Source organism: Pelobates fuscus, chromosome 3, assembly GCF_036172605.1.
Source record: "Pelobates fuscus isolate aPelFus1 chromosome 3, aPelFus1.pri, whole genome shotgun sequence".
Lineage (NCBI taxonomy): Eukaryota > Metazoa > Chordata > Amphibia > Anura > Pelobatidae > Pelobates > Pelobates fuscus.
Genome location: NC_086319.1, coordinates 3,813,478 through 3,826,340, shown reverse-complemented (window position 1 = coordinate 3,826,340; position 12,863 = coordinate 3,813,478). Strand labels below are relative to the sequence as shown.

At 46.5% G+C, this 12,863-nt stretch overlaps 1 protein-coding gene across 1 annotated transcript in view; it reads left to right on the top strand.

Moving 5' to 3' along the window:
- Window positions 1–12,263, top strand: part of PLCZ1 (phospholipase C zeta 1) — a 150,016-nt gene extending 137,753 nt beyond the window's left edge. Inside the window, exons 10-12 of the mRNA XM_063445028.1 lie at window positions 4,574–4,706; window positions 11,482–11,631; window positions 12,042–12,263. Coding sequence (XP_063301098.1) covers window positions 4,574–4,706; window positions 11,482–11,631; window positions 12,042–12,124 — 366 coding nt within the window. The 3' untranslated portion in view covers window positions 12,125–12,263. The remainder of the gene's footprint in view (window positions 1–4,573; window positions 4,707–11,481; window positions 11,632–12,041) is intronic.
- The last annotated feature ends 600 nt before the right edge of the window (window positions 12,264–12,863 follow it).

Sequence of the window (12,863 nt, the reverse complement as noted above, 5' to 3'; positions counted from 1 at the left end):
GTCCAGACAGACCCCACCCTCCAAATATATAGGGACCGGGCACAAGCGGACCAAGCAGGGGTAGAGGGGGAGCGGTACACGTGGGAAAAAGAGTTATTGTACCGGGTCACAGCTAAAGATGTGGGGGGATCTGTCACCCTGACTAACAAACAGCTAGTGGTACCGCAGAAGTATAGGCAGGAGCTGCTTAGAATCGCTCATGATATCCCCTTGTCAGGACACCTAGGCATGACCCGTACCCGATACCGATTAACGCATGCCTTTTTCTGGCCCGGGATCTCTCAGGATGTGCGCCAGTATTGCACCTCCTGCGACGTCTGCCAGCGAGTAGGTAAACGAGGGGATCGCCACAAGGCCAAGCTATGTCCCCTACCCATTATCGCAGAACCCTTCAGCAGGGTAGCAGTGGATATCGTAGGGCCCCTGCCAAAACCCAGTCCATCTGGCAAAAGGTACATTTTAACTGTGGTGGACTACGCCACCAGGTACCCCGAAGCTGTGGCCCTCACTAATATCCATGCGGAGACCATAGCTGAAGCTTTAATGAAAGTGTTTTCCCGGGTAGGGTTCCCCCAAGAGATAATATTGGACCGAGGCACCCAATTTACGGCCGAAGTTACCCAACATATGTGGAAGGTATGTGGCATTAAGCCAATAGTTAATTCCGCCTACCACCCCCAGTCCAATGGACTATGTGAGAGGTTCAACGGGACGCTGAAGCAGATGCTTCGGACGTTCGGGGAGACCCACAAAGACTGGGAGAGGTTCCTACCGCACCTACTCTTTGCGTATAGAGAGTACACTGGGAGGGAGAGAGTACTACTAACGAAACCCCTATCGTATCATACGTACTGGAGTTCAGGGACCGTCTGGAGGCGCTAACTCAGGCTGTGCACACCAACCTCCAGGCGGCCCAGAAACGCCAGCGACGCTGGTACGATAGGGGAGCCCGAGACCGCAGCTTTCAGGTGGGACAGAAGGTTTTAATTTTAAAACCCGTCCGCACAGATAAGCTGCAGGCCGTCTGGCAAGGCCCATACCAGGTAGTGGAGCAGCGGCACCCATACTGCGGAACCCGCAGTATGGGTGCCGCTGCTGGCAGGCAAATTATCGGGTAGGGCAGCTGAAGCCTACCGTGCTGTGCCTCGAGAGGACAGCAAGGATTACCCTAAAGTAAAGAGGGCGATCTTGGAGAGGTATGCTATTACCCCAGAGGCGTACCGGCGCAAGTTCAGGGGCTTGCGCAAACCTGAGAAAGATTCTCACGCAGAGTGGGCGCACAAGCTGGATCTTGGAGAGGTATGCTATTATCAGGGGTAGGGAAGAGACGCATGCTCCACGTGAACATGCTCAAACCCTACCATGAGCGGATCGAGGATGTGACGGCAATCTGTGCCTCCTCCTTAGAGGATCAGGAGAACCTACCCTTACCTGACCTACTAGAACCAGAGGAACCGATAGAGCCCTCCCGGGGAGTTCAGCTGGGGGAGCGGCTAAGCCCCCAAGAGCGTGCCCAAGTACAAGCACTGATTGTAGCCAAAGGGGCTACCTTCTCCAATTTACCTGGGTACACTCCGCTAGCCACCCACCGAGTGGAAACCCCGGGACAGCTACCTATGCGGCAGGCTCCATATAGGGTTCCGGAATCAGTCCGTACCCATATGAAAGCCGAACTAGATGAAATGTTACAGCTAGGGGTTATCGAACCCTCCGATAGCCCCTGGGCATCGCCGGTAGTCCTGGTACCTAAAAAGGATGGCACCACCCGATTCTGTGTCGACTACCGGAGGCTAAATGACAAAACGGTGTCTGATGCCTACCCGATGCCCCGGATAGACGAGCTGTTAGATAAGATGGCACGGGGCCAGTATCTCACTACCATTGACTTGTGTAAGGGATACTGGCAAATTCCTCTAGCCGATGACGCCATCCCCAAGTCGGCGTTTGTCACTCCGTTTGGCCTGTACCAGTTCAAGGTCATGCCTTTCGGAATGAAAAACGCTCCGGCTACCTTTCAGCGGATGGTAGATCGGCGACTGGACGGTTTTCAGGAATATGCCTGTGCCTATCTAGATGACATAGCCATCTTTAGCCAGACCTGGGAAGACCACCTACACCATATAGGGGCGATCCTAGATCGTATTGGGGATGCTGGGTTAACGTTAAAGCCTAGCAAGTGTCACATAGGTATGGCCGAGGTGCAGTATCTGGGACACCGAGTAGGGTGTGGGCAGCAGAGACCCGAGCCAGCCAAGATTGAGGCCGTAGCAAAGTGGCCTACCCCCAGGACTAAGACTCAAGTGCTGGCGTTCTTAGGGACGGCCGGCTATTACAGGAAGTTTGTTCCCGACTATAGCACACTGGCCAAACCCCTAACGGACCTGACTAAAAAGAACCTTCCCCGACTGGTTGTCTGGGCCCCAGAGTGTGAGCAGGCATTCCAACAACTCAAGACAGCTCTAACTAATGCTCCTGTGTTAACTGCTCCTGATCCAACTAAAAGATTTCTTGTTCACAAAGACGCTTCAATGTTTGGATTGGGGGCAGTACTGAGCCAAGTGGGAGCCGATGGCGGAGAACACCCCGTAGCTTACTTAAGCCGCAAGTTGCTGCCTCGTTAATTGTAACGGAATGCAGTATAATAGTACACGATATCCGTTGGTATCTTCAGGAAATCCACAGTCAGAGTAGAAAGCACGGCAATATCCCCAATCCTCCCAATAACCGGACGAAACACAGTTTGGGAGTCAACTAACTGGCTTTATTCACAGCTGGCATATTTATACAGTTCCCCATGCAAGGGGTTTCCATACAGTAAATCCAGGGGATTTCTCCCATCATGCAATGTGACTTTCCCAGCAGGCATTGCTGCACGAGAAGGATACTCCCACTAAAATGGACGATTAAGTGGATTATCCCCTCGTGCAGCAAAACCGACAATTTACTTTAAAATACATTTTTCACACAATATTCGGTACTTTGGAATAACCGAACGTTCGGTAGGTAGCTGGGGTCGAAGCGCATACTTCGTGAGAATACCGCTCTGATCCCAGCTGAATTAACCGAACGCCGCACAGAATACATTTAAACATTGAAGATAGTTTAAAAGTACCGAATAAGTATGGGAAACATAATGTACCGAACGCGGAACTCCCGAGCGCTCTGGAAGTCCAGCGGTGTTCGGATCATTGAGTAGCCGTTTTCAGTTCCAGGCTCTCGACGACCGAACACCGCTGCAGAGACAAAGGATCCAAGATGGCCGACCGCCGCATGGTCGGTAGCCGAACGACGGCCACCATGGAGAGCCCTTAATTACCGATTGCAACAATGTTGCAACCGGTTAATTGGTGCCACACGACCTGTGAATGTGTGGTCGACCTGGGGAGCCCGCATTCGTACGGCGAACGGCCAGGATAGCCGTGTTTCGTCGTACTAATGCTTTGTATGCTGGCAGCGTACGGCTGCCAGCATGCGAACGGCCATGATACAACACATATTAAACAAAAAAAAAAATACAAACCACTCTCCAATGAACTCCTGGTTTTCTAACTCCTGCTTTCAAGCAATGTGGGTTCTCTCACCAGCCTGAGACTTGAGCGCAGACTAGATGAAAGGTAAGCTAATGTGTTTCTCTAAACGGTTGTTTTTTTAACATTTCCAATTACCCTGTTAATTCTCCAAAGTTCCTTTATGTACAAATCAGATGCAATGCATTATGGGAGTCGTGAGAAAAAGCAGATGTGAATTTATCACCATGTAACTTGCAAAGCAATGAGAGAATCTCTCTGATTGGTTTAGAAATAGTCTATATAATGTGTCACGCTTTAAACAATCATAGACTGATATTTCACAAACACTTGTGCCCATGACACTGAACCCACAATAAATATCTGGCTAAATGGTGTGCGATGGGGAAATGGGGGAAGGTCGGGGAAAATGGAAATTATATTTTGAATTATTCATTTATTATAAAAAAATACTTTTACGGGACAAGTTTCAATCTACTAAATAAAAGTAACGAAATGAAAGCTCGTATCTCACTATAAACATACATTACTAATTCTCCGACACAAGTTGTCCCTGGAATCGAAATCTGTTTAAACTCTGGCAGGTTAGACGCCGCTCACAGACCCCTCATTCACTCTGCTGAAACCTACAAAATGTCTATTATTGTCGAAACGTTTACATTCCTTGCAAATCCCCCCTAGTGCAGATGTTCCATCCATGGTAAGTAATTATGAATGGCGCTCTTTTTAAGCATCGATAATGATTTACATTGTAAGTAACGGACAATAGATCCGGGTTTATTTATCACGTAGTGAATTGAGCCATCTGAAAAAGACAATACAACATTTAGGGAACGATAGTCAAATGATGTTATAAATGGACGATTGTCTGGACTATTTTAGTAGGAGTTGAGTTTTGTATTGCAACACATTTCATTGTTTGTTCAATAAACACTTTCTTATCACTGTGGATTCCTGCAGAAAATCCTTAGTTTTATAAAATTTCCTGTACTCGGGGAGTGATATCGATGTATGTTGACAGATGGGCTGGATTCTGTGTTTTGCAGATTATCAGTGGGTTCCTGCTGCCGCCATGCAGTCTGTCTGTCAGTAATACCGCCGACTCTTTGGTTTCTGTTGAGATTTTCGGCGTTCCAGCTGACCAGTCCAAAAAACAAACACAAGTCACAAAGAACAATGGTCAGTAACGCCATTTCCCCGTGTTGTTCTAAAAAAAATGAATTAGACATTGATCTGAATCCAGTGATGTCTCGACATTAATAAGTATGTTTCATAAACAAGTCACCCAGGGCAGGCCGTCCCAGCCATATAACACAATGGAGACTACTTGTTGGTTGTTAAAAAAACCTGATGGCCATTCAAGTAGTTCAGCTGTATAATCAGGTAGCAAGTGGCTGTATAATAAGGTAGCAAGTGGCTGTATAATAAGGTAGCAAGTGGCTGTATAATCAGGTAGCAAGTGGCTGTATAATAAGGTAGCAAGTGGCTGTATAATAAGGTAGCAAGTGGCTGTATAATAAGGTAGCAAGTGGCTGTATAATAAGGTAGCAAGTGGCTGTATAATAAGGTAGCAAGTGGCTGTATAATCAGGTAGAAAGTGGCTGTATAATCAGGTAGGAAGTGGCTTTATTATCAGGAAGGAAGTGGCTGTATAATCAGGATAATCATGTATGATGTAGCCATAAGTGTGGGATGTGGCCATGTTGTGGATATAGCATAGGATGTGGCCATGTTGTGGGTATAGTGTGAGATATGGCCATGTTGTGGGTATAGTGTGAGATATGGCCATGTTGTGGATATAGTGTGGAATGTGGCCATGTTGTGGATATAGTGTGAGAAGTGGCCATGTTGTGGATATAGTGTGAGATGTGGCCATGTTGTGGATATAGCGTGGGATGTGGCCATATTGTGGATATAGTGTGGGATGTGGCCATATTGTGGATATAGCATTGGATGTGGTCATGTTGTGGATAGAGTGTGAGATGTGACCATGTTGTGGATATAGCGTTAGATGTGGCCATGTTGTGGGTATAGTGTGAGATATGGCCATGTTGTGGATATAGCGTGAGATGTGGCCATGTTGTGGATATAGTGTGGGATGTGGCCATATTGTGGATATAGCATTGGATGTGGTCATGTTGTGGATAGAGTGTGAGATGTGACCATGTTGTGGATATAGCGTTAGATGTGGCCATGTTGTGGGTATAGTGTGAGATATGGCCATGTTGTGGATATAGTGTGGAATGTGGCCATGTTGTGGATATAGTGTGAGATGTGGCCATGTTGTGAATATAGTGTGAGATGTGGCCATGTTGTGGGTATAGCCTGGGATGTGGCCATGTTGTGGGTATAGTGTGAGATATGGCCATGTTGTGGATATAGTGTGAGATGTAGCCATGTTGTGGATATAGTGTGGAATGTGGCCATGTTGTGGATATAGTGTGAGATGTGGCCATGTTGTGGATATAGTGTGAGATGTAGCCATGTTGTGGATATAGCGTGGGATGTGGCCATGTTGTGGACATAGCATGGGATGTGGCCATGTTGTGGATATAGTGTGGAATGTGGCCATGTTGTGGATATAGTGTGAGATGTGGCCATGTTGTGAATATAGTGTGAGATGTGGCCATTTTGTGGATATAGTGTGAGAAGTGGCCATGTTGTGGATATAGTGTGAGATGTGGCCATGTTGTGGATATAGCGTGGGATGTGGCCATATTGTGGATATAGTGTGGGATGTGGCCATATTGTGGATATAGCATTGGATGTGGTCATGTTGTGGATAGAGTGTGAGATGTGACCATGTTGTGGATATAGCGTTAGATGTGGCCATGTTGTGGGTATAGTGTGAGATATGGCCATGTTGTGGATATAGCGTGAGATGTGGCCATGTTGTGGATATAGTGTGGGATGTGGCCATATTGTGGATATAGCATTGGATGTGGTCATGTTGTGGATAGAGTGTGAGATGTGACCATGTTGTGGATATAGCGTTAGATGTGGCCATGTTGTGGGTATAGTGTGAGATATGGCCATGTTGTGGATATAGTGTGGAATGTGGCCATGTTGTGGATATAGTGTGAGATGTGGCCATGTTGTGAATATAGTGTGAGATGTGGCCATGTTGTGGGTATAGCCTGGGATGTGGCCATGTTGTGGGTATAGTGTGAGATATGGCCATGTTGTGGATATAGTGTGAGATGTAGCCATGTTGTGGATATAGCGTGGGATGTGGCCATGTTGTGGATATAGCGTGGGATGTGGCCATGTTGTGGATATAGTGTGAGATGTAGCCATGTTGTGGATATAGCGTGGGATGTGGCCATGTTGTGGACATAGCATGGGATGTGGCCATGTTGTGGATATAGTGTGGAATGTGGCCATGTTGTGGATATAGTGTGAGATGTGGCCATGTTGTGAATATAGTGTGAGATGTGGCCATTTTGTGGATATAGCATAGGATGTGGCCATGTTGTGGGTATAGCCTGGGATGTGGCCATGTTGTGGGTATAGTGTGAGATATGGCCATGTTGTGGATATAGTGTGGAATGTGGCCATGTTGTGGATATAGTGTTAGATGTGGCCATGTTGTGGATATAGTGTTAGATGTGGCCATGTTGTGGATATAGTGTGAGATGTAGCCATGTTGTGGATATAGTGTGAGATGTGGCCATGTTGTGGATATAGCGTGGGAAGTGGCCATATTGTGGATATAGTGTGGGATGTGGCCATGTTGTGGATATAGCGTGAGATGTGGCCATGTTGTGGATATAGTGTGGGATGTGGCCATATTGTGGATATAGCATTGGATGTGGTCATGTTGTGGATAGAGTGTGAGATGTGACCATGTTGTGGATATAGCGTTAGATGTGGCCATGTTGTGGGTATAGTGTGAGATATGGCCATGTTGTGGGTATAGTGTGAGATATGGCCATGTTGTGGATATAGTGTGGAATGTGGCCATGTTGTGGATATAGTGTGAGATGTGGCCATTTTGTGGATATAGCATAGGATGTGGCCATGTTGTGGGTATAGCCTGGGATGTGGCCATGTTGTGGACATAGCATGGGATGTGGCCATGTTGTGGGTATAGCGTGGGATGTGGCCATGTTGTGGATATAGCGTGAAATGTGGCCATGTTGTGGATATAGCATGGGATGTGGCCATGTTGTGGACATAGCATGGGATGTGGCCATGTTGTGGATATAGCGTGGGATGTGGCCATGTTGTGGATATAGCGTGAAATGTGGCCATGTTGTGGATATAGTGTGCGATGTGGCCATGCTTTGGATATAGTGTGAGATATGGCCATGTTGTGGATATAGCGTATGATGTGGCCATGTTGTGGGTATAGTGTGGGATATGGCCATGTTGTGGATATAGTGTGAGATTGTAGGTATAGAGCGAGATGTGGCCCACATTGTAGGTATAGAGCGAGATGTGGCCATGTTGTGGATATAGCATGGGACGTGGCCATGTTGTGGGTATAGCGTGGGATGTGGCCATGTTGTGGATATAGCATGAGACGTGGCCATGTTGTGGATATAGTGTGGGATGTGGCCATATTGTGGATATAGCGTTGGATGTGGCCATGTTGTGGGTATAGTGTGAGATATGGCCATGTTGTGGATATAGTGTGGAATGTGGCCATGTTGTAGATATAGTGTGAGATGTGGCCATGTTGTGAATATAGTGTGAGATGTGGCCATTTTGTGGATATAGCATAGGATGTGGCCATGTTGTAGGTATAGCGTGGGATGTGGCCATGTTGTGGGTATAGTGTGAGATATGGCCATGTTGTGGATATAGTGTGGAATGTGGCCATGTTGTGGATATAGTGTGAGATGTGGCCTTTTGTGGATATAGTGTGAAATGTGGCCATGTTGTGGATATAGCGTGGGAAGTGGCCATATTGTGGATATAGTGTGAGATGTGGCCATTTTGTGGATATAGCGTGGGATGTGGCCATGTTGTGGGTATAGCGTGGGATGTGGCCATGTTGTGGGTATAGTGTGAGATTTGGCCATGTTGTGGATATAGTGTGCGATGTGGCCATGTTTTGGATATAGTGTGAGATATGGCCATGTTGTGGGTATAGTGTGGGATTGTAGGTATAGAGCGAGATGTGGCCCACATTGTAGGTATAGAGCGAGATTTGGCCATGTTGTGGGTATAGCATGGGACGTGGCCATGTTGTGGGTATAGCGTGGGATGTGGCCATGTTGTGGATATAGCGTGGGATGTGGCCATGTTGTGGATATAGCATGGGACGTGGCCATGTTGTGGATATAGTGTGAGATGTGACCATCTTGTGGATATAGCGTTGGATGTGGCCATGTTGTGGGTATAGTGTGGAATGTGGCCATGTTGTGGGTATAGCGTGGGATGTGGCCATGTTGTGGATATAGCGTGAGACGTGGCCATGTTGTGGATATAGTGTGGGATGTGGCCATATTGTGGATATAGCGTTGGATGTGGTCATGTTGTGGATATAGTGTGAGATGTGACCATCTTGTGGATATAGCGTTGGATGTGGCCATGTTGTGGGTATAGTGTGGAATGTGGCCATGTTGTAGATATAGTGTGAGATGTGGCCATGTTGTGAATATAGTGTGAGATGTGGCCATTTTGTGGATATAGCGTTGGATATGGCCATGTTGTGGATATAGTGTGGAATGTGGCCATGTTGTAGATATAGTGTGAGATGTGGCCATGTTGTGAATATAGTGTGAGATGTGGCCATTTTGTGGATATAGCATAGGATGTGGCCATGTTGTGGGTATAGCGTGGGATGTGGCCATGTTGTGGGTATAGTGTGAGATATGGCCATGTTGTGGATATAGTGTGGAATGTGGCCATGTTGTGGATATAGTGTGAGATGTGGCCATGTTGTGGATATAGTGTGAGATGTGGCCATGTTGTGGATATAGTGTGAGATTGTAGGTATAGAGCGAGATGTGGCCCACATTGTAGGTATAGAGCGAGATGTGGCCCACATTGTAGGTATAGAGCGAGATGTGGCCATGTTGTGGGTATAGCATGGGACGTGGCCATGTTGTGGGTATAGCGTGGGATGTGGCCATGTTGTGGATATAGCGTGGGATGTGGCCATGTTGTGGATATAGCGTGGGATGTGGCCATGTTGTGGATGTAGTGTGGGATATGGCCATGTTGTGGATATAGTGTGAGATGTGGCCATGTTGTGGATATAGCGTGGGATGTGGCCATGTTGTGGATATAGTGTGAGATGTGGCCATGTTGTGGATATAGTGTGAAATGTGGCCATGTTGTGGATATAGCGTGGGAAGTGGCCATATTGTGGATATAGTGTGAGATGTGGCCATTTTGTGGATATAGCATGGGATGTGGCCATGTTGTGGGTATAGCGTGGGATGTGGCCATGTTGTGGGTATAGTGTGAGATATGGACATGTTGTGGATATAGTGTGGATTGTGGCCATGTTGTGGATATAGTGTGAGATGTGTTCATGTTGTGGATATAGTGTGAGATGTGGCCATGTTGTGGATATAGCGTGGGATGTGGCCATGTTGTGGATATAGTGTGGGATATGGCCATGTTGTGGATATAGTGTGGGGTATGGCCATGTTGTGGATATAGTGTGAGATGTGGCCATGTTGCGGGTATAGTGTGAGATATGACCATGTTGTGGATATAGTGTGAGATGTGGCCATGTTGTGGATATAGTGTGAGATTGTAGGTATAGAGCGAGATGTGGCCCACATTGTAGGTATAGAGCGAGATGTGGCCCACATTGTAGGTATAGAGTGAGATGTGGCCATGTTGTGGGTATAGCATGGGACGTGGCCATGTTGTGGGTATAGCGTGGGATGTGGCCATGTTGTGGATATAGCGTGGGATGTGGCCATGTTGTGGATATAGCGTGGGATGTGGCCATGTTGTGGATGTAGTGTGGGATATGGCCATGTTGTGGATATAGCGTGGGATGTGGCCATATTGTGGATATAGCGTGGGATGTGGCCATGTTGTGGATATAGTGTGGGATGTGGCCATGTTGTCGATATAGCATGGGATGTGGCCATATTGTGGATATTGCGTGGGATGTGGATATAGCGTGGGATGTGGCCATATTGTGGATATAGCGTGGGATGTGGCCATGTTGTGGATATAGCGTGGGATGTGGCCATGTTGTGGATATAGCGTGGGATGTGGCCATGTTGTGGATATAGTGTAGAATGTGGCCATGTTGTGGATATAGTGTGGGATGTGGCCATGTTGTCGATATAGCATGGGATGTGGCCATATTGTGGATATTGCGTGGGATGTGGATATAGCGTGGGATGTGGCCATATTGTGGATATAGCGTGGGATGTGGCCATGTTGTGGATATAGCGTGGGATGTGGCCATGTTGTGGATATAGCGTGGGATGTGGCCATGTTGTGGATATAGTGTAGAATGTGGCCATGTTGTTGATATAGCGTGGGATGTGGCCATGTTGTGGATATAGTGTGGGATGTGGCCATGTTGTGGATATAGTGTGGGATGTGGCCATGTTGTGGATGCAGTGTGGGATGTGGCCATGTTGTGGATATAGTGTGGGATGTGGCCATGTTGTGGATATAGTGTGGGATGTGGCCATGTTGTGGATGCAGTGTGGGATGTGGCCATGTTGTGGATATAGTGTGGGATGTGGCCATGTTGTGGATATAGCGTGGGATGTGGACATATTGTGGATATAGCGTGGGATGTAGTCAGTTTCTAGTGCCATAATATTGTCATCGTGGAGTCTATTTCTGAACGCCTGGGAAGCTCTGAGATAGATGACACAAACTCACAGTAATTATCTCCTAGAATGCTGCGGTACAGAACGTGGACTCATTGTTCATTCTGTATTTCTGGCATTCGATGCTTTTTCAATATTCGCTCAGGGAGATTGTTTAAAAGCCTCTAACTCGTTTATCTTTCTGTTCTCAGCTTTTAACCCTCGTTGGAACCAACCCCTGACATTCCACGTTCACGTGCCAGAGCTGGCGATGATCCGATTCTGTGTGGAGGATCAGTTATCGCTGGTTTCTAATGAATTCCTCGGACAGTACACATTGCCCTTAACGTGTATGAGTAAAGGTATTGTTCTGGTCATATTGTCAGAGACTAAAATAGGTTGTTACAGCTACGTAAATAGCTGGGAATTGTTGGCTCGCGCCCGAGCTGCTTACACTGTCCGGTTCTCTTCCTTGTGCCAATCCCCTGCCCTGGAGCTGGAAAGGGTTAAAAAAAAAAATTAAAAAAAAATTCTTACCTGATTCCAGCACTAATTTGCCTCAGAGATGGGCTGCTGCAGAGTCAGCCGATGGGGACATGCGCACAGTAGGCTTTCCTATGGGGTTTTTCAACATTCTGAATGTCCTCATGCAAACCATTTTCACTTTAAATATCTTCTAACGCACCTGTTGGGTTTGATTGATTTTGGTTATGTTATATTTGTTTAATTTTATGTTATTTCACTCTTAAATTACCTTCCTTGAACTTTGCAGGTTTCAGACATGTCCCTCTGCTCAATAAACATGGTCAAACACTGGTCCCTGCATCCTTGTTTGTTCACGTTTGGTACCACTGAAGCCTCCAATGCCACTTTTACGTAGATCTTCTTTGGAGCTTTACTGAGATCTAACCTGGCATCCTAACTAGACCCATAATGAAAACTGAACGAATCCCTTTCATGGACTTCTCCGAGTTCCAATTAGCCATTGAATAAAGCAAGCGCATTTAAAAGATTGGTCATAGACACTTTATTTATTAAGGATCAAATATTTTAGTTCAAACGGCTTTTATTTGTGTCACCGAAAATGTACAACAGTGCGATAGGATAGCAAAATGGGAGGCACGCAGGTCTCGCAACATCGGGAGCAGCCATATGATTATAAAGAAATGAAGACCTAAACAATATTAACAACTAGAAGGTAGTACAGCATCAGTATCGGTAACTTCGTTATGTTACATGTATTAAATATGCAAACATCTGCATCTTATGGTCGTACAATAAGGTGTGAGCCAGGTAGTGACTGTGTAGTACATTGTCAAGATTCACCTGTCATCATAATGGTTGCATATAGCCTAGGAGTATCTTCTAGGTGGATAGGGGCCATTATAACATCTGTGGTATAGCTAACCTGAAGGTTTAAGTCGTAGAGGGAACTCGTCGTCCCATATATTACTGATAAATAGTGGGTTTCCATTGGGTCTTATTGCCTTTGGCCGCGCACTACTACAGTTGGTTTAGTCTGTAGTAGTGCGCATTAGCGAATTAGCGGAGCATCCGTATGCCATACCCTCCCGTTTGACTGTTGTTGAGACTA